The sequence below is a fragment of the Periplaneta americana genome, chromosome 10, assembly GCF_040183065.1.
Source record: "Periplaneta americana isolate PAMFEO1 chromosome 10, P.americana_PAMFEO1_priV1, whole genome shotgun sequence".
Taxonomy (NCBI): domain Eukaryota; kingdom Metazoa; phylum Arthropoda; class Insecta; order Blattodea; family Blattidae; genus Periplaneta; species Periplaneta americana.
The window spans coordinates 50,251,393-50,274,276 of NC_091126.1; the positions used below are offsets into that span (position 1 = coordinate 50,251,393).

Genomic DNA, 22,884 nt, shown 5'->3' on the forward strand with positions numbered 1-22,884 from the left:
TACTTATCAATAATTTAAATAATTAGTTACCACAAAAATGGTTAATGATTTGGTTTGAAATCCAATGGCCATGGCGTCACAGGACAGGGTAAGTAGGGGAAGAAATTGTACTTACCTAGAACATGTTCTTGAATTTTACATTAGAAATGTGATATGCCAAAAGCTTAACATTGCAATTCTATAACCAAAATAGTGATCTGTTTCCAAAGGTAACAAATATAAATAAGCTATCACACACTATGTGGAATTCACTGCTATGAGAGATTCAATAAATTACTTCCCATCCAGTGACAACACAGTAATTCCACAGCTTTCCACAAAAGGAAAGTTCCTAAATTCCAACATTTCTTATTTTGATTGTAATTTTCTTTCAATTTTCCATTCTTTGTTGTATTCTGAAATTGATATTACTCTGCATGATAACAGGAAAAAGCGACTGGGATATGTCTACTTATTAATTAGTCATGGATCCCAAAAATGACTGCAGGGGGGCCACGAATTTTTCGATATGCCACTGTTTCTATCAAAACATGACTTGGCTTCTAAGAAAATTTCTAGCCACGCCAATTCCAAAAGACATTACTTGAGTGAGACATTGTACATACATCATAAATGAAAGTGATTCTGGAAGTACTTATTTCTTTAACTATTTTGTTAAAAGGGATAGCTGTTTTGTATAAAATATTTTAAAGATGCAAAAAAAAACACGTATGGGCGAATCCAGAAATGCATATAGAGTGTTAGTTGGGAGGCCAGAGGGGAAAAAGACCTTTGGGGAGGCCGAGATGTAGATGGGAGGATAATATAAAAATGGATTTGAGGGATATGGGCTATGATGGTACCATTAAATAACCAACTAAAAAAATGTGGAACTATACTGAAATCCAGATAAGAAAAACTTGTCTGTCTTCTGATTGCTGCATACATGGATGAATACTTACGTGGCAAACACTGATTTTCCAAATACTCAATTGTTGATGGTGCATCCACATATTCATTAGGTCGAGTTCGACGATCTTCACTACTGAGGCGACACTCAGCTGTCTGTGTATCATATTCTGCTGACCGACAGTCAAAGCGATGTTCAGCTAAACATGCCTCCATGCAATCTCTGCGACTCTGCACTAAGCTGAGCTTGTAGTCGTCATAGCCACGCAGCTCCTTGCCTGGCCGCCGGTCAAATGCCCAAGCTCTTCCCTCACATCCACGGACATTTCCTGAAAATGACATTTAGATACTTTCATTTCATTTGTTGTATTCCAGATAATGTCTTACACTATAGCTTTCAGATGTGGAACAAGCAAAAAGTTATACAAAAATATATACTACACTAGATACGTAGTAAGAATCCTTTGCCATACATTGATGATCACCCCAGTTGTTATACATGGTTTCTGAAACCCGATTTTGCTACTTATCATAATTTCCCAAATTTATTACGATGCTGGGTGGGCACTAGTCCCATACACTGGCCGAAACTTCACGTCAACATGCCTCAGAAGAAGTGAACGACTATCCAACCATAATGGAAATATTGCATGGTCACCGAGAAAAACACCAACTGTGACTTTGTACACCAACAAATGTCAGTTTCACTACACATTTTTTAACGAAAATTTCCATGCCTCACCGGGACTCGAACACGGATCACCTGTGTGACAGACTGGTGGTCTAGACCACTCAGCCATAGCAGGAAGATTCCCAGCCTAACCATTAATAAAATTCAAGTATGATATCAAAGGTGAATACATAATGTCTACATTTGGTCAGCAAGTATAGTTTTCTTATCCTATGAAGCATGTACAAACTCAGAAACAAAGTTCGGGCTGACTCTTAAGCATTGTTTCTTTTAGATCATATACTTAAAATTGGTGCGAGGAGACAGATTTTGAAAATATGCCCCAATTTTTTTAGAAAAGGGGCATAACTCAGAAAATATCTGGGTGACATGCATGAACATTTTGTAGCATGTATATATATCATATGTGGAATGTGTGTGCCAAAAATGAACAACTAAAGCAAAAACTACAGAAGTTAGAAATTTCACTCATCTCCCCCCTTAAAAAAATCGTAAATTACAACAACATACATAGAAACTGCAACAAACCTCTGAGACAAATCTTTTCAAAGTAGCTCTGGCCCTCTCTGCCAGAGAGTTCACTGCCTCGACCCTGTGTGTTTCGGTCCAGTTTGAAGCATTTCATGGAATTGTAATCCAGAGTAAAGGCAGGGCAATCTGAACCAGCTTCAAGACATCGTGCCCCGCACTCCAGTGTTACTCCTGGTGACGCAGCCATGGCGAGCCCCACCTGCTGCGCACTGCGTAGGAAGTGTCCTGTCACTTTCTCAAAGGTGAAGAGTCCATCTTCACACTGACCTATATCCACATAGAATTATGTAGAGTTCACTTAAGCAGACACATTTAATTTATTATAATAGTAGTATACAAAAGATGCAGTATAAAAGTGATGCTGGTAAAATATATACTTTTTTACATAGTCAACAATTGCAACAAACGTGAAAGATGGATTAGGCTAAGAATTAAGAATGTGCAGTAAACAAATCGAATTTGAAATAAGTGTAGAAAATAAACAAAATCTCCTTTATACATTTTATGCATTTCGTAACACGTAAGTCCGCTGTCACATTACAAATATTATATATTCTTTTAGTTAATTTTCTTCACCAACTATTTAAAAGACACAAATATTTCATTATCTATACTTACTTACTTACTGGGTTTTAAGGAACCCGGAGGTTCATTGGCGCCCTCACATAAGCCCGCCATTGGTCCCTATCCTGAGCAAGATTAATCCATTCCCTATCATCATATCCCACCTCCCTCAAATCCATTTTAATATTATCTTCCCATTTACGTCTCGGCCTCCCTAAAGGTCTATTTCCCTCCGGCCTCCCAACTAACACTCTATATGCATTTCTGGATTTGCCCATACGTGCTACATGCCCTGCCCATCTCAAACGTCTGCATTTAATGTTCCTAATTATGTCAGGTGAAGAATACAATGCGTGCAGTTCTGTGTTGTGTAACTTTCTCCATTCTCCTGTAACTTCATCCCTCTTAGCCCCAAATATTTTCCTAAGCACCTTATTCTCAAACACCTTTAACCTATGTTCCTCTCTCAAAGTGAGAGTCCAAGTTTCACAACCATAAAGAACAACCAGTAATATAACTGTTTTATAAATTCAAACTTTCAGATTTTTTGACAGCAGACTGGATGATAAAAGCTTCTCAACCGAATAATAACAAGCATTTCCCATATTTATTCTGTGTTTAATTTCCTCCCAAGTATCATTTATATTTGTTACTGTTGCTCCAAGATATTTGAACTTCTCCACCTATTTCATTATCTATTTCGCACCAAAATAAGAAAATGAAATTTCATTTTCTTCATGATGAAAAGAAAATACGTTTATAACTCCAAAAGCCAATACAACTAAATTAATTTGCACATTTTACGATTTAAGAATATATGTAACTAATTTTGTACAAATTCATATTACATCTACTCTAGTTTTATTGCAGTAACTCCTAATATAATTTTGCTATATAAATAAGGAAACAAGCATTTAGCCATTTAAAACTGAGAGAAATATTAAAAATGTTAGTTGTTTATAATGAGATTCTCACATTAATTATTTGGAAAACAACCATTCTAGTCCTACTATGGCTATATGTACATTCACAAGTTAGCAATTGTATCTTAATATTTTATATCATTGTAAATAGCTATCTACAAGAACACCAACACCGGCCTGCAAAGTGAAATCTAAAGCAGGTGCACAACCACTGTGTTATTAACTTCAAATAAAGTTACAATAAATTTTTAGTGAAAGTAATCATATTTCACGTCTATTATTCTCCAATAAATTCACTCATAAACAGATACTCAATACAAAGAAAATCTGTCGAGAAATCACTGTGTACTGGAACAAAGAGACAGACTGACAAATAGAACTAACAGACATAAAGACAGCATGCCAAAACTACTTTCTTGGTGAAATAATTACTAAAAAATGATCATTTTAATAAAAGAAATACTGTAGTTAAATACAGTACCATCAAATAGGCAAACTTGGAACAGTGTTTTAACTTGGAGAATTATCATAGGGTATTTTTGTTTTGTCACAGTAACACCAAACTGTAATAGAACCAATGTGCTGCACAACAAAGTAACAAGTGAAGATTATGTTGCCACTGTGACAAAACGAAAATACCCTATGATAATGTTCCAAGTTTGCCCATTTGACGGTACTATAGTGTCAGGTAAAGGTAAAGGTAAAGGTAAAGGTATCCCCGTAACATGCCATGAAGGCACTTGGGGGGCATGGAGGTAGAGCCCCATGCTTTCCATGACCTCGGCACTAGAATGAGATGGTGTAGTCGGCACCACGCTCTGACCGCCTTTTACCCCTGGGAAAGACCCGGTACTCAATTTTATAGGAGGCTGAGTGAACCTTGGGGCCGTTCTGGAAGTATGGCAACAAGAAAAAATCCTGTCACCACCTGGGATCGAACCCCGGACTTTCCAGTCCGCAGCCAGCTGCTCTACCAACTGAGCTACCCGGCCACCACTATAGTGTCAGGAAAGCTGAAAATAATTATTTTTGCTGCAAGTTTGAAATGGATTTTTGTAGCATCACAATCATTTCTCCACACACACAGTATAAAGGGAAAGTAAAAGATAATTACAACATAGGTAAGGATTTCTGAACATTAGGACTCCTCAGTCTTGAAGAATACGATTTTATAAAATATTCTCAGCATTGATAATCTGTTTACTGAAATATTGAAAATGATCAAGAAAGAGAAGGAAAGTGGCATATGACATATAACATATTTTCTACTTACTTATGCTACACTGTTTTTCAGCATAGACTGCATCCCTTTTCCCCAAGAGTGGGGCGTTGTTGAGTGATATAGAGTCATCTCCACTAAGATAGCAACGTTTCTCTTCCACAGCATATGTAAATGCTCGACAAGTGAATCCTCTTGCCTGAAAATATTTTTAAATGTTACTCTCATTATAGCCAATGTTTGTGTACGACATTTCAGAGCAGTTAAAATGTGTCACTGTTTACACTTTCTCATGTTACAATGGTATAAAATATACAGTATTTAATACATTTTTTTTTCTCACAATATTTTATTGATAATTCAAAAGGAAAATCCACCGAAATACAGTCTGTCACCTATACTGTGTCACTGAACATGAATAAATCTAGTGAAGCAACAAAATTAGATGCTTACAAAGAAAGTTGCATGATTACATCACTATTGTGTATTTTGATTTCAAATAAAGACTCATTCAGATGTTTGTACAAAATGTATTATATTTTACATGCAACATTTCTGACTGAGCTGACTTGCACTTATTAATGGGGGCAAAATCAAACATATTTGCTCAACAATTGTTGAGCAGAAGTCACTGTACTGTATACAAAGACAGCAGGCTGAAAAAGATTTTTCGATATCAAGGATGATGAACCTTTTGCAGCAACTCAACACCTCCTCTTTATACTTTGTAGAATGAGAAATTAAAGTAATGAAACAATAATAAACGAAATTACGAGTTGTTGATGAAATTTAAAAGGTACAGTAACGTACATAAAATAAACACCAGGTTTTAATTTTGAGAACATATTGAACCGACAAGTCATGTACATAAATAATTTATCCCAGGTTTTAAGCTGTTGACCTAAACCGAGATTTAAGTCAAAGTGAAGTAAACGTTGTAATGGTTCATTGCAAACTCTTGGAGGATGAAGAGAAGCCTGCAGACCAGCAAAGAAGCTTCTGACAGATGTCAGAATGAGGCATTTTGTTGACTATGTATTTTATAGCATTCAGTTCATCATTGTAATCATTGCGGTCCATAAACATATTTATTCATCTGTGTACCATTCATAGAAATATCACATATTTGTGTCATATAACGTGGTTCGATATATTGTATTGTGTTCGAGAAGTATAAGGGAGAGAGAAAGTGTATAAGCAGATGTGTAGGATATAATATAAGTATTTATAGGAAGTGAGAATAGTGACAATGGTTTAAGTATAAGCAGAATAGTGAGAAAGTGAAAGTGAGCGCAAATGAGAGAAAATAGTGAGAAAGGGTTAAGAGAAGTGAACAAGTGACAGCATAAAATTAGTACTAACATTTGAACGTTGAAACAGTAAATGAATATAAGAGAAAGATAGGAGAAAAGGTCAAAGAACAAATAGAACAAATAATTCAATATGATAATTTATAGAGAAAAATTGAACTTGAAATCTTAGTGAATAGTAGTTAGAGGAAAAAGGGGGTGTGAAAGTAGTATAGAATATTAGATATATTAGGATTAATAAACAAATAGGGAATAGCAAATGAAATGTAGGAGAAATACTGAAGGGGAGTTTGACCAAATAACAAAAAAGGTACATAGTGTAATAATTGGAAGTATTTGTGTAGACGTGTATTGTAAATAATGTGTTATTGTAATAATATGTTAATGGTGGCACCGGATACAGAAATGTGAGGTACACCATTACATGTAAAGAAGTGCTGTGACGAAATATATCATATCATATCATATCATATCATATCATATCATATCATATCATATCATATCATATCATATCATATATCATATCATATCATATCATATCATATCATATCATATCATATCATATCATATCATATCATATCATATCATATCATATCATATCATATCATATCTTATCATATCATATTGTATTATGCACCTTGTTTTTTATATGATGAAGCCTATGATATTTCTATATATTTGGTCATTATCATCATCATCATCATCATCATCATCATCATCATCATCAAGTGATGTACAAAAGCAATTATGTGAGCAAAACTCCATAAAGACTGAATAGTGGAAAATTATAAGAAGGTCATATTTTCTGATGAGTTTGAAGTTTGTTGTCAACATGTTCCTTTTGTGCATACAGGAAATTCCAAAAAAAAATATCATCCCATTTATAACAAGTACCCAAATATCCAGCAAAAGTGATGTTCTGGGGTTGCTTCATCTTATTAAGAGAATGATGAACAGTGACTAGTTTTACAAAAAAGAGTACTGTCAGAGTAACAAAAACTTTTTTCACAGGGTGACGGTGTATTCCGTATCTTGCACTATGTCACACTTTCAGAAAGAAGAACAAATTCTTTAATGAAAACAACATCCAAGTTCTTCCTTGGCCAGACAATTCATATATCAACCCAACTGAAAATTTATGGTCATTTGTAAGACGAGAATGCAGAAAATGGATAGATCAAAAAAGAGCACATGACTCGTTCCCTTATAAGGTGAAGAAGTAAAAAAAAATAATTTGTGCATAATTGGTAGGATCCATGCCAAAACGTGTCAGTGATGTTAAAAGGAACAAATGATGAGACATCAGCTATTAGGATATTATGAAAGATTTTTCTTCTGTAGCTGTTAAAATTTATATTAAGAAAACCTTATCTACACCATGTTCAAATAATTGTAATTATGAGTATGCAGTTGTAGTACATAGAGTTTACACCTGATCACATAAGGCTTCACATTCTCCTTGGCTAGCAGCAAACTGAAGTTCATCCATCGAAATAACGGCACTTCCTGATCTCACATTATAACGACAGTCTGGTAAGGCTGAAATGAAAAGAAACTAACATAGTTTACAGGCATTAAATTGTAATATTTGAGGATCATAACACGTTCATTTCTGAGAAGTGTGACGGTTATATTCATTCAAATGAATAACCATTAATCGATAATCAACATTTTGACAGACTAAAGTAACAAGCAAGTGCATATCAAATACAAAAGTATAAACTGAATTTCAAATAGAACTATTTACTTTGTGTAACTTCATGACATTAAAATTAAGTGATTGTTTATATACATATACTTGGAATTTGTTTATTGGTTTCTAATGTCAAGCAATTGAGAAATAGAAGTCATTAGTTCTTCTCAACTTGACCGATTTTCAATTTATGCACCTTATATTGGCAGCAATCCATCAAAAGATTGTTACATACATGGTTTGTCTTTATTCATCTTCATTCCTGTGTAAAGTCATCTTCCACATGAAATTAATCCACTACATGGGATCATAAAATATACTGCTTCATTCAACGGAAGCAACATTTGATTTTTTTTTTTTCTAAAATTTATCCCCTAGGCTGGAATCGAACATGTGTGCATTGGGACCAAAGGCAATCACGATATTAAATAGTGTATGTCGAAAGGACTGTTCCAGTGAATGAGTGAAACCACGAAATTAGCAGTTGGATGTAATATCTGCATAGTGGTCCATCATACACAATGGGGAAATAACTGTTATTCCTGTAAATACTTCTATTGTTAGGGGGTGGTGTTAGTACGTTCAAGAAGTATTCATAGACTTTCTCTTACTAGAGTTTAGAACAAAAAAAATTAATTATATTTTATTGAAATATCGATAACATTATAAACAGGTGACTAGCTAGTAACATTGCCTAGATATCGAAACTCACACGAGATTTAAAATAATTGTTGATATCATCTCTATCTGACATCACAAATTTATACTTACATTACGTATCTCGTAATTTATAGGCTTATTTAACTTAGTATAAATCGAATTTCATTGGAAACATGATAAGAGATAGACAATTTTTTTTCTCTTTTTTTTAATTATCAATATAATTACAGTAAAATTCCTCGTATCCGGCACTCAAATAACCGGCAATACCAAAACAACGGCACTTTTGGCTAGGAAAAAAAAAAGTTATTCATGCAAAAAGGAAGAGTCGGACGAAGATGTGAGTGGTTTTTGTGTATCGCACATGCCGCATATTGTTTACTCTTTACATTGTTTACGCATGAAAACATAGACAGAAAACCTCATTATGTCCTTGGAGTAGATCGGGTAGCATTGGTAAGCTGTCACTTGGGCCTCGCAAAAAATGCGCAGAGACAATATCTTTAAATTTACCACTTGAACTCGCCCATTTCGAAGGGGTGTTGGGCAAGTCTAAATAGGAAAGTGAGAAATTCTCTGTTCCTACAGCACGTAAAAGTTTCATTCGAGTGAGAGATAATATAGTATACATAAACAAGCAGACATTAGAGATATGTTAAAGAGGTTCAAACCATCGGGCGCTACTTCATCTTCATAGTCGCGATGTTGGCTACACTGTTCTCCACGTCACATGGCCACTAGTTAAAATTGTCATAAGGTTACGAAAACGTTTAGTATTTTTTATGCTATTATGTAGTATTGCAATAATTATGAACTGATGAACGTATATTACCTTATTCAGTACCAAAAATAAACATTATACATATTTCAATACTTTATTTTCAAATATCTATATGAAAATTACTAAATTTCAACATGGAAAAAAATGTTTGTGCAGTACAGTATGTCTTTACATAACCTATAAAAGTATTTTTAAATTATCCGGCAAAATCAGTTATCCAGACTTTGTCCCACAGTTGCCAGATATGGGGAATTCTACTGTACGTATACATAAGCACAGCACTGCAAAGATTGAAGTGCATTAGTCTTAAGATGAAAAGAGCTGCTGTATTTTGATTACGAAAACATGTAACTATCGTTAGTATTAGAACTGAATTCTGAAATGACAAACATGAATCCCACTCATTGGGGGCATTGCAAATGAATGAACTCACATGATTGACATGGCAACTGAGAATAGAAGTAGGGTTGCCACATTGTACGTTTTTCCGTATTCTTACGTTTTCTTATCTTAGAATACATCTTCCATAATTTGAGGGTTATCTAGGTTTTTCCCTGAATATAATTATTTTCAACATGGAGTCTACTACACGTACATACATGCAGAAATTTATTTTTATAATGCCATGAATTTTAAGTGATCAGATATCTGAACTACGAGTATTTCTCAACTTCAATCACTCATGCAAAAAATGTATCTCTCAGAATAAAAATAATATATTACTTCAGGCTGCCAAATCATCTGTTAAATGTGAGTGATGTCAGCAATGTTTCATGTTTTCCTAGGTATGAATGGTTTCATTACACCTATACTGGAAATATATAAGAGGTTCTATATATGTATTTTATAATGTTAAAGGTCTAAAACATAGTTAAGAATAATAATGATCTTACACCTTAAACAATTGAACAACCAATTACAATTATGATACTAAATCCCAATTCCTTTTTTTGTGTGAAAATCTTCCATAATTTCCAAAAACAAGTCTGGTAACCCTAAATAGGAGGCGAGGGAATTTAGAAAATCATAACAGAGACTGGCAATGAAAAGATTTCAATCTTTCCCTGAATAAGTCAACATTGTCTCCTCTCTCGCTCTACAGTATATCAACTTCACTTACAAAAAATGCAGTAGGGTAACTTTAATGAAATCTGGTGCCATGCTATAAATATGTCATCTGTACTTACATCTAACACACTGATTTTCTAAATAATCGATGGTGCTCCCTGGTTGACGACGGAAAGCACCTGGTTGACTTCTCCGATCCTCTCGGCTCAATCGACATACACTTAACGCTTCATCAAATTCAGCTGACCTAAAAATGAACAATATTTAAAAATATTGTAACAACACAGATTTAACTGGAAGTTTTGAAGAGTCAAAAATAAATCCTGTCACAAACATGGATATAACTAAAAATTGTAATTTCTGATTTTAAAAGTATGTGCACAAAAATCAACCAGACACAATAGCATAAGAAGGAATTATTCATAAAGGTTTATTACGAAGTTTTGCAAGTCAGAGATGATGAACCAATGATAACTACTAGCACAATTCAAATATCAGAGAAATATTTTTTCTCTTAACCATTACCTTCAATATTAAATTTTCTAAAATTTGTTATTAAGAAAAATATTTCCTGAAGGAATAGGCAAAAGATCCTAGATTATGTTGTTGATGTAGGTCTTTAAAACATTGCAGTAAAAGAATCATGCAGATATTTAATTAATTGTATATTTTATTATGTAAATGCTTTATAGTTGTAAAAAAAATTATGCAACTCTGACATTATTTTTACAGATAATTATTAGCTATTTTAATATTCTGAATAGTGTTTTATAAAGTGTAATGTATGTATATTAAGCATGAAAAGTTTTGTTCATTTAGCTTTTATAATAGCTAAGATATAAAAAAATGAATTTCACTAATTTTTTGCAGGCCAATGGTGCACTTCCTCCTTAAGTAGACAACAGTTTTCTAGCAGGTCAATAACTGGCAATGTTACACTACACTGATAAAAACGGAGATTAACAATATAAACTAAAATGTTGTTACTTATATATAAAAAAAAAAAAAGCAATCTGTGTTTAGTACTGTGTAGCACAAACAGAATTCGATTTCATACAGAATCATTTTAGAAGCCATACCTGCATGTAAAACTAGTTTCAAAAAGACACAGTTTTTCACATTCAGTTTTGGTTTGAACATTTCTTTCTTCCCGGTCATCAAAATCTTCCAGGTAAGCACCTACAACTCTTTCAAATGCCCATAATCTATCTCCACACATTGAGTTTAGGTTTGAAACTGAAAAATAAAACGGACATTAAAATAAACAAGGCCTTATGTACAACATCTGCACTAAGTTCACCACTGTGAAAATTTTATTATCCCTAAGATGAATGTATACTGTAACATACTGAATTAGACCATCACTGTAGAGTAATGGTTAGTATGTCTGATCATGAAATGAGGAGTCCCGGGTTCAAGTCCTTGTGAAAAGAAAGAACGCCTATACTTTCACGACAGTACTACAAGGCTTATACAAGACGGTATCAATAAGTATAATAATGTTACCATTAAACAAATAAGCGCCAGAGTGCAAAACATTACATACTAATGTAATACTCAGTTACTTTTGTGTACTACCTTAAGCAAGTTTTAGAAACCTAACAAAAAAAATAGTAAATTCTCAGGTCTACCACTAAAAGCTATTAGTGATACTCTACACATTGTTACCAATAATAATGTAATATCCTTAATGTGTGTATCTAATGTGGGTTACAGATGAAGGGTGAGCAAACGCACACCCAACTGAATCACTTGTAAAGGTGGTAAATTTCACTTCGAGCTCTCTCCTCATTCAGAGCTGGCTACTCCTTATCTAAATCTATGATAGGGGCCTCCCTCAGCTGGGTTTGAACTCGTAAATATATGAGATTTAATGGTAGGCATGGTAACCTTAAACTACCGGAGTCATGGAATTACGTAGTTAAAAACAAAGGCAATTGCATTTTTGAGGATCATTGTGAATAAGAGCTAAACACGTAATAAATCAACAAATCAAAAGCTACTCATACATATAAAAACTTAATGGAAAAATTTGCCGAACACAAAATTACCTAATTCAATGCTTGAATTATTTTTGTGGAAATTGTTTAATGTTAGAAAACAAACGTTATAATAAACATTATTAAAATTCTATGAAGTGATAGCTTTACATTTCCTATTATAGGCCAGTGACAACTAAATATTTGGAAAGGATTATGAAATGAGATTCAAGGTCACCAAAATAATTTATTTGTTTCTGTTGTTTCCAATGGCAGACTCTGGATTTAGTCCATTAGTCTCCTGGCCTCCCAATATAACTGGATGATATTCTTCTGATTTTGGTCAGGATTGAACCGAAATAAAATTTAAGATATGTAGTAGGTCACACAATGAGCAAGAGTGATAAATTCAATCCAGAATAAAATTTAAAAATTCCAAACACCATATGAATAATAAAAGAACATAGGAATAATTGGAAAGTACATGCAGAATGAATTAACATTTGAAAGAGGTGTATACAGTATATTTCAACTTCTCATGAAAGAAGAACAGAAAGATAGGAATAATTGGAAAGTACATGCAGAATGAATTAACATTTGAAAGAGGTGTATACAGTATATTTCAACTTCTCATGAAAGAAGAACAGAAAGATAGGAATAATTGGAAAGTACATGCAGAATGAATTAACATTTGAAAGAGGTGTAAACAGTATATTTCAACTTCTCATGAAAGAAGAACAGAAAGATAGGAATAATTGGAAAGTACATGCAGAATGAATTAACATTTGAAAGAGGTGTATACAGTATATTTCAACTTCTCATGAAAGAAGAACAGAAAGATGACCATGTGTTAGGAAGTATTCCAAAACATGGCCATGTATTCTACGAAATTTCAGGAATGTATCTTTCCATCACCTACACACAACTTTAAATACATTTATAAGAGTATGGGGAACTTACGAATATTCAAGGGAAAGGGGCCAAATATACAGTATGTACTTAAGAAATTCATTATGTAAAATGAAAAAGAAAAATCTGGTCCATTACAATGATGGTGAGATAAAATAAAGCAATGATTGAATGAGAATTATGACAAACCAAAATAATTGTCCCAACAGTCAGTTCATAAAAATTTCAGAGATTCTGTCAAGCAATCAAACTATTCGCTTGGTTACAAACTGTCAGTTGACTGAACTATAGCAAGCAAAACTTCTGCCAAGCAACTTCGTGGGAAATTATCTGACTTTGAACAATACTCATTTTAATATTCCCATAATCGCATTTAGAATTAAATTATAGGCGCAGATTCCAAATACATGTTTCAAATTGTGCTTTTGCCTTAATTCTTTTATGCAGTTCAATTCTGAATTGCAGATTACAACTATTTCACTACAAAACTGAAATAAAACTTGATAGATATAGTTTGCCATATTTCTTAAATTCAAATTAACATTGCGTAAGATAATGACATTACTACTTTTGTAAACTTAAATTTGATGCGGTGTTTTTATAGCCACTAGTGTTACAGTGTACAGTACATTTGGCATCTCGCTATATCTCTGATAATATTCATTACAGTCATAGACTACGTGAGGTTGTAAGGATAGGGGTAGCAATTTTCTTCTGACAAATATTTTCATAGTGGTAGAACTGTCAGTAGAATTTTCTGCATTTGTTGTTTTATGGAGTACTTTTATTGAACACCTGTTTGGATAAAAGTGTTAATCCAGTAGTATAACTAGGAAGTGCAAGTCATCGGTTTCTTTAAATTAATTTTTTAAGACACATTATTTGATTTGGACTCACAATTAAGGAGTTCGTTGACAGTGTCCTAATCACACAGATTATTTCTTCATATGTATGAATGGCTTACAGTGAAAATTCAAAGGTGACATTTTAAGTATTTTTATTGGAAAATTGACTGTAAAGAAAGAAATGGAATTAAAACATTTTTGTATGCCTTACACAACTAATCTGAGGCTGTGGTTAAAAGGGAATCTCAAAATCTTACCCATTGCTATGCCTATAGCTTAGTGAGAATATTCAAATAATTTTTTTATTGGTGAACACAAAAATAATTATTTTTGTGTTCACCAATTAAAAAATTATTCACTGTAAAGTATCTTTATCTCGGTATAATCCCTCATAGTGAATATTTACCGACAGTTTTACCCCAAAGCCGTTTAATTTACAGTTGTGATTTTGTAGAGCTCTCAGCCTGGAAGGTATGCATTTCCTGAAATTTGTCATTTGTAAGCAAAATAAAAGTTTAAAACATTGCATTCAATAAATATTGTTCCCATTTGTATGATGATGGTACTAAAGCTGTAATACATCACATACAATATTGGTTTCATGTGCATTATAAAAAATGAAAGAATCTTTCAAGTTGAACTCAAAGGAAAATTTTTGTTCCCACTTTCGGAATCAGTGACTTGAATTACAAAGAAATCTGCTATCTTTCTCGGGATACGAGACGAAAATCTGTTGTTCTCTAATGTTCTGTGTGAGAATTAAACTGTCAACAAGAGGTTCACATTTGTTTGAGATATTTAAAATTGGTGGTTATTTATCAGAAGGCCATCTAATAATATGAATGATATACTTCATTACTCTGATTAACTGCACGCACAACAAAGTGAATTGTGTAACAACACATGTAAAAAGTCAAAATTTGAACAATTCACTTGAAATAAAAGTAGTACTTTTAAAAGAATAAAATTAAGAAATTCTGTCGCACTCATTCTGTATATGTTGAAAAATTGATGACTAAAAGTCCCATAAAAATTTAAGATTGGATTTATTATTGATTTCTCATAAATTAGCTTCTTGACCTGTAGTACCAGTACAAATTAATGCTCACCTCCACGAAGACAAATTTTCTCGAAGTAATTGCTTCCAATTTTATCATGCAGACTGTTCCGGTGGCCTGCTGAGTCCATGTTATACGACTGACATCTTGAATTTTCGTAATCTGTAAGTGATTTTACATAACAGCATAAAATAAACAATATAAATATATATATATATATATATATATATATATATATATATATATATATATATATATGAACTTATATCTTCAACAAAACTAATTTTCTTTGTTACATCTTACTTACCTACAGTGAAAGCTGCACATGTTGGTGTTTGTCGGCAAATAGCTGTGCAATCTCTTGTGATGCCAGTTCCTGGCTGTGTCAGGATGCCTTGCGATGCACCAAATACAAATTTGACACCAGTTGTTTTTTCATATGTTTCTGTTCCACCAAAACACTGACCTGAACATGGATTAAATTACAAATTTCTGTGAAATTCTAAACTCTAGGACACAGTGGAATGCTCAGAAATCTAATTCTGATTACATATGATATGGTTAAAATAAGAAATGAGTTTTTGTTCCATTTGGCATTGTTCACTTTATTGTCAAAATTTTGCAGGTCCTTCTTGATTTCTATGTCTCTGACTCTCTCATACAGGGAAACTATATGCACGTGATCATGAATATGGTACCATCAGGCAAATTTGTTTGGTTTCTCCATAAAATGAAAGCTGCAATACACTTCTGTGATGTACAATTTATTAATTTGTAATTCATTATTAAATAGGTACACATAGATATTTTTCAGACACGCTGTACACTGTGTTTCATTGAAATTAAAACACTGAGATCAATCTTAATAGTACATTATGCAATGAGCTTATAATGGTAGTAATTAAGACGCAAGTATGTTTGTTTATGAAACGAGCGCAAGCGAGTTTCATAATTTTCATACGAGCGTCTTAATTACCATTATAGGCAAGTTTCATACGACTTTTTATGCTCGACCATATTTCTAACTTGAAATTATTCACAAGTTTTCATGTTATTGTTATGTAAGTCACGAACGGAAATGACCTGAATTGTGAGATGTGCGCAGAAGCGAAAGTATTGATTTTTTCCGAGGCACGAATACCATTGACCTTGATATAACCTAGAGAACATTAGTCTTGATATAACCTGGAAATTTATTTAGAATTGAAAAACGAGATGACAAATTGAATTTATTTGAATATTATTTACAATTGACGCTAATTATTATAGTAACAGAACATAGCCTTCTGCGACAGTATTGGGTTTTCAGCCTCCGTGACATTTCCCTAGTTGTCTTTCGATTGCATATCCGAGAATAATCGAAAACCTGAACTTTAATGAATAGGTGTACTTTAATGACATGCATTAAAGGACTGCTAGGCCAGGTATATAATTACTACATTTCGGCATGGTCGAGCATAAAATATATTGGGCAATTCTACAGTAACAGAATTGCAATTATAGGGGTATTTTTCATATTCAATGTTCAATTATTAATAATTATTTTAATATCCAATAGCATAAGATGATACAGAATGTTTTCCTTTATCTTATGATCATTTAAGAAATTCTGAACCATTTTTACTATTTTATATAATTGTGGTCAAAAACCTGGTAAAGGAATTACAGAAAAAAGATACGCATTTTTAAACTGTACATTTAACATCAAAATTCTCTGAATCTACATTTTCTGTAAATTCATATGAAAAGAATACCTTTTAAAATACGCATATTATATTATGCAATGAGAAAACTGGCTACTAGTGAAAAACATGAAAACCAGATAAATAAATATTAATCCCACTTGTGAACATGAAACTACATACATTTACCTACAAGTTGGTATTTTTACATATTGATTACATGCATTTTAAACTTTCATGTGCATGTACACTGTCTCGTGGAATTGCACCATTGCATTTCATTTCAATACACAAAAACGGAAAGCATGTAATTAAAAATAACATATTTCCAGAGTAAACACTCCAGAATAATGAGAAAATAATTCGTTTAATTCACAATAACACTGCTTACAGTATCCTAAATAAATTTTTTCCACCATTTTCTCTCCTACAGGATTAATAAAAACACTCTGATTAATATCTATGGAAAAAGCCGATTTCCCACTGTTTAAGAAATATAATTAGAAATACAGCCTGACACAGCACCTTCCCCTATATATGCACAAAAAGCCACATTATTGCCTTCTGAATTGCAAGAAATTTACTTACCATTTATATGGTGGTGCAATGACAACCAAATCAACAAACTAAACAGGAAACTTTCTCCAAACTGACTCCATATCTGAAATTCAAATTTAATCATAAATCACTGAAGAACTTGTAAATTAATATATGATATATTAGTATTAGAAAACTGTTTTATTTTCATATTATCAGTAAAATGAGACAACATAAAATGCCACTATGATACAAATTTAGAATTGACGGAGGGAGGGAAACATAAAGAGAGCAATATGAGATTAGGAAACTTTATCAAGTTAACGTCCATGTTAACTCCCTGGTAACTTAATCGTAGATTGTTGGCTTAAATTTCGCGAACTTGGTTTCTTCTCCAAAGTTTCTTTAGTCAGTTATTTAACGACACTGTATAAATTACTATGATATTTAACATCGATGCAAATGATGATAGCAAGATGGTATTTGGCGAGATGAGGTTTAGGATTCGCCACAAATAACCTATTTGACATTCGCCTTACCGTTTCTTAAAATCATTCCTAAAATAATAAATAGATTTCTTAATTCCCTTAAAATGCTCTGTGAACACTCTCCTACTTATAATTTAGTAAAAACATATTCATATAATGATTCAGAAGAATTTTTCTTGTTCAGTATTGCTTCAAATAACTCTTTATGAGTTCCGAAGACCGGTTTTACAGGCCATCACCTAAGTAAAATAAAAAAATAAAGTCCAAATGTTGTTTTGTATTTTGGTCACAAAATTCCGTGCGAGTAAGTGCCGATATTTTTAAATCCCAGTAAAAAAAAATGGACTTCATGTCAGAAAACTTAACTTTCAATTCAGTAAATTAAAACACTGTTATTACAGTATTGACATCGAATAAATTAATTAAACTTTGTATAAACCAGGTACACACCTTTGGGCAGACTTACTTTCCACGTGGAATTAAAAAAATATTTTGCTTAAGCACAACACAGAATGATCTTTCCTTGCATCGCTCCAACTCACGACAGGGTGCAGACTGCCCGAGTGTTTATCAATCATCAGCTTCCGCTATGTATTTAGGCCTACTGTTGTTAATTTTTCCGAATCCCTTTCTGTGTTGCGAATTTCTGAAGTACAGACATCTGATTAGTGTTTACAGAGCAGAAACACCAACTTCAGTGAGTTTGAAAAATATTTTTTTTTTCCAGCCAGATTGAGATTCTGACCAACTGAGCACTGCGAATGATATTTCTTTTTTATTTCCTTAAACTACTAGCATCATTCAAAATAGGCCTATATCAATGAAATCATTGACTATGCACTCAAATAATAAGGTAAACATTCGTTTTCTGGATTGTATACAATAGTCATCATAGGCCTATACCATAAAAAAAGTATATACAAATGGTATGTTTTAAGTGGATAGGCCTACATGTGGTACAGTAGCTAATAATGCAAAAATTCACATCTATTACGTAGCTTCTCTATACTGTAATAATTTCAACTATGGTATTTTCCTATTTACGAAAATCATAGTTTAAACATCATAGGATCATTAAAAGCAATTACTGGTTTAAAATGAGATCCAATGTTTATCAATTTCTTGTAAAATAAGTAACAGTACTCTGGAATCAGAGCATTAAAGGGGAAGTTGTAAAACTAATTGCTTCTGTAAACATTCGTCCAAGCATGACAAGGGTCATTCAGAAGTAGTGACCGCTAAACATTTTAGACAGACTCTTTTATTCTAATCTATAACCTATGAAAATACTAATCGTTATTTTGTTTTAAAACAATACGCAACATTAATATTCTTCTTCTAGAGTACAGTACAGTTAAGTAACAAAACTACTGTTTTGTATAGCTTAGTTATTCTCTAAAGGATTTAGATATTTATATTGTCACATTTGGTAGGAAGGCCTACATAGATTATAATCAACTTTGAGCACAAGTTTTAAAATCTTGTCAAATCTTTAGCAATATGAAACAATCTTCGACAAAACTTTTTCAATATTGTTTAATCTTTGACAAGATTCCTTATGAAGTATTGAATTGGAAGAAAAATTTGATCATGTATAAACAGCTTTAAGCAGTAGTCTTGAGTCCTCTCAATAAATAAAAAAGGGACTTTCACTAGATAAAGCGAATGTCAAGCCTTTCTTAATATTCTTTACATGAGTGGGGTCAGAATAAGTCAAAAGGGAAAGGGTGATGAATATTATAACTGTTACTGTGAACGTGATTCTGATTAAAAATTACACATCTATTATTTAATACAGATTGTTTGCTTACATAATGTAGAGTAAGCCCACAGTAAAGAGAAGATTCCTTTGGCAAATAGCAAGAAGAAATTGAAGCTGAAAAGACTTAAAAGAGACAGAAAAAAAAAGTTCAGAGCTAGGAAGAAAGAAGAATTTTAGAAACGCTAATGTGAGAATAATTCTTTGAATGTTAGGGTCTTATTCTCGTCCACAGTCTATCAGAAGAGCAAGAAATCGTGTAAGAAATGTTCTACCGCAAAGTCCAAGTAAAAAAAAAAAAGTTGTAATAAACAATTTTATTAATATAAGAAATGCTACCAAATGAATGTAGTAGAGGTAACATTACGTCATGGAAGAAATAACTGTCTGATGAGGAGTTATGTCAAAGACTTTCTACTGTTGAGATGATATTAATCTGCAGGCACATGGAAAGATGGATTTCAAAAGTGTGAAGGATGTTAACAAAGGTGTTACACGTTTTAAAACTACATATGATGATGATAGTAAAGGAAGCATTTTCTATGTTCATCAATGAAAATCCCGACTTTAATAAGAAGCTTAGTAAATTTTATGAGTTATGCCCAAAATATATATTGAGATCCTCAGAAATGCTACACAATGTAAGCATTTGTTTCTACCATTCTAATTTTCAATTCACTGTTGATGCTCTAGCAAAAGTAATTCCTGGCTTTCCATGTAGGAGCAAAGAACTTTTAAAGAAAGTATGCTTCAGAAGGTGTATGACTGGAGTGTGTAAAGAATGCAAAGAGAATATTATTGATTTAGTACCTGAGGAGTGTGACTTAATAATACAGTAACGTGAAAGCAATGGGTGGATCTGATGGCAGGCCTAAACTGATGTCTAATGATGGACATATTGAGGATGCTGTGATTCATCTTCAGGATCAATTGTCAAAACTTAAAATTAATTATTGCTTTGTCAAGAGAGTGCAGGAAAACATTTTGAAGGTAACTTGGGCATTGGAGACTTGGTCCAACAGCTTGACTATGTAGGAAACTATTCTGTGGTGAGTCAGGATAAAATTCTGTGAGAAAGTGACTATATTCACATGTGTTGCTTGGCAAGAAGATGTAATTGTGTCCTATGCATTGGTAAGCAGTGATTTATACTACGATTAATATTCAGTATTCTTCAGAGGGTCCCGCGCCGTGGCATCGTGATTGAAGGCATCCTGCCCAGGACTCGCGTTATGGAATGCACGCTGGTTCGAGTCCTCATGGAGGAAGAAGTTTTGTCATGAAATTTCGGCCAGTGAATGGGACCAGTGCCCATCCAGCATCGTGATGCACTTAGGGAGCTACGATAGGTAGCGAAATCCAGTTATGCAAATCAACTATAACGGCTGGGGGGCTCATCATACTAACCACACGATACCTCCATTCTGGTTGGATGATCGTCCACCTCTGCTTTGGCATGTGGCCGTGAGGCCAGCAGCATGCTGGTCGGTCTTTGCCCTTTGTGGGCTGTAGTGCCACGGATTATTATTATTATTATTATTATTATTATTATTATTATTATTATTATTATTATTATTATTATTATTATTATTATTATTCAGAGGACAGTGCTGGGGAAGCAGATACGGAAATGCCATTAATGATAAAGATAAGTGAAATAAAGGAAGAAATGTAATTACATTAGTTCAGTTTGTTGGAGAAAATAAGGCACAGAGAAAGTATCAAAATATTGGAATGTCTTAAGGAAGTTTAAAAGATGATGAAGTGAAATTAATGTTTATGATTGATGCTAACAGTCCTGGTCAAAAAGTGTTCAAAATCAATGAGCAAGATGTGTTATTTGTATAGGCCTATTTTAATCAAATTCTTGATAGTCTTCCTGAACCCCAACTTATTCAGTTTGCGAGAGAAGAATTTTCTATGAATTTCTTTAAAAAAATCTGGGAATAGTAATAAAATTAAGAGAATAATAAAAGAGTTAACATTAGCCCTAATAAATAAAATATGTGGTTTTAAGTAAAAGTATAAAATATGTCGCTGAAAGAAGAGTTCTACTACAGAAAATATATAATAAACTTTTAAATTTAAGTAATCTGGTATTATCTAATTCATGATCCTTCATTACCCAAACTGTCCCATCTGTTATGTCCCGTCCATTCTCCCTCACTTATGTAACAGAGTAATAAATTCTGAAAAAATATATTATTTTCATATAAAGTTTCACGTACCTATGTCTAAATAAGAGACTAAAGAGCATTATATTTCACATTATATTGACTAACTTCAAATAAAATCATTGAAATTTCACCTTAAATATACAGTAGGGTAGTGTGGTGGATGTCTAAATTATGTCCTGTCTGTTACATAATGAAATTATCAATTTTCTGCTTGCTTTACGAGACACACTGCTTCCATTTTTTACGATTGCAAGTAGCCTATAGGCCTATCTACTGGACTGTACATAGTTATGACAATTTAGTTTTGAAGAATATATTTAAAAAATTGCTACTTTGTATTGAAGAGAACTCTCTAACTCTCCCGTCAATTACTGTGGAATGGCTGTTTTCTAACTCTAGTGTTGTAGATAATATTACCGGTACATTTACATAATCATACTTTAAATAGGCACATATTTGGTGTGACTTTGCTTATTATTTTACTCTTCAGACGTCCTGATGTATCTAAAATCACCCCTCCTTTCGATTTTATAACATATTTCAGACTCTTAAACAAAAATACAGCAAATTTAAATGGTTTAATTATGTGTCATCTTGAGAACTACGGCTTTGATTAGATGAGCATGTGCAGTATTATGTATCTGGAACTTATAAGCTCCATCTTGAATCTTGCGTACACTACTTTTAACACTTAAATATAAATGATTGGTTGATTGGCAAACTTACTCGTGTTAAATTACATAAGCAACTGTGGCTTATAGCTCCTCAGGCTCTGAGGATGGTGTGAAGAAACACCGAAACAGCTGTAAGCCACAGTTGCTTATGTAATTTAACACAAGTAAGTTTGCCAATCAATCAATCACTTATAAGATGTTGGCAGCCCATTCTTTTTTTCCGTGAAATGTACATGTGGGTATATATCTTATCCGGTACTCATCTGTCTCACACCCTTTTACATAAAATTCATTCTTTTCTTTTTTTGTCAATTAAGATTAGAATCAAGATACAACTGTTTACTACTTGCTTACAATAAGACTATTCAAACGTTAAAAATGATTTCATATGATTTCTATCTTTATCCTTCCCTTCTTTAAACATATTAACCTGAATTTCTTTATCTTC

The 22,884-nt window shown here is 32.9% G+C and overlaps 1 protein-coding gene across 4 annotated transcripts in view; it reads right to left on the reverse strand.

Moving 5' to 3' along the window:
• Positions 1-22,884, reverse strand: part of LOC138707661 (uncharacterized) — a 141,430-nt gene that overhangs the window by 63,234 nt on the left and 55,312 nt on the right. For all 4 annotated transcript variants that reach the window (XM_069837390.1, XM_069837389.1, XM_069837388.1 and 1 more), the window contains exons 2-10: positions 17,390-17,462; positions 15,427-15,585; positions 15,171-15,281; positions 11,408-11,564; positions 10,448-10,575; positions 7,559-7,665; positions 4,871-5,015; positions 2,108-2,377; positions 942-1,217 (exon numbers count right to left, since the gene is read on the reverse strand). In XM_069837390.1, the coding sequence (XP_069693491.1) occupies positions 942-1,217; positions 2,108-2,377; positions 4,871-5,015; positions 7,559-7,665; positions 10,448-10,575; positions 11,408-11,564; positions 15,171-15,249 (1,162 nt within the window). In that variant the 5' untranslated portion in view covers positions 15,250-15,281; positions 15,427-15,585; positions 17,390-17,462. The remainder of the gene's footprint in view (positions 1-941; positions 1,218-2,107; positions 2,378-4,870; positions 5,016-7,558; positions 7,666-10,447; positions 10,576-11,407; positions 11,565-15,170; positions 15,282-15,426; positions 15,586-17,389; positions 17,463-22,884) is intronic.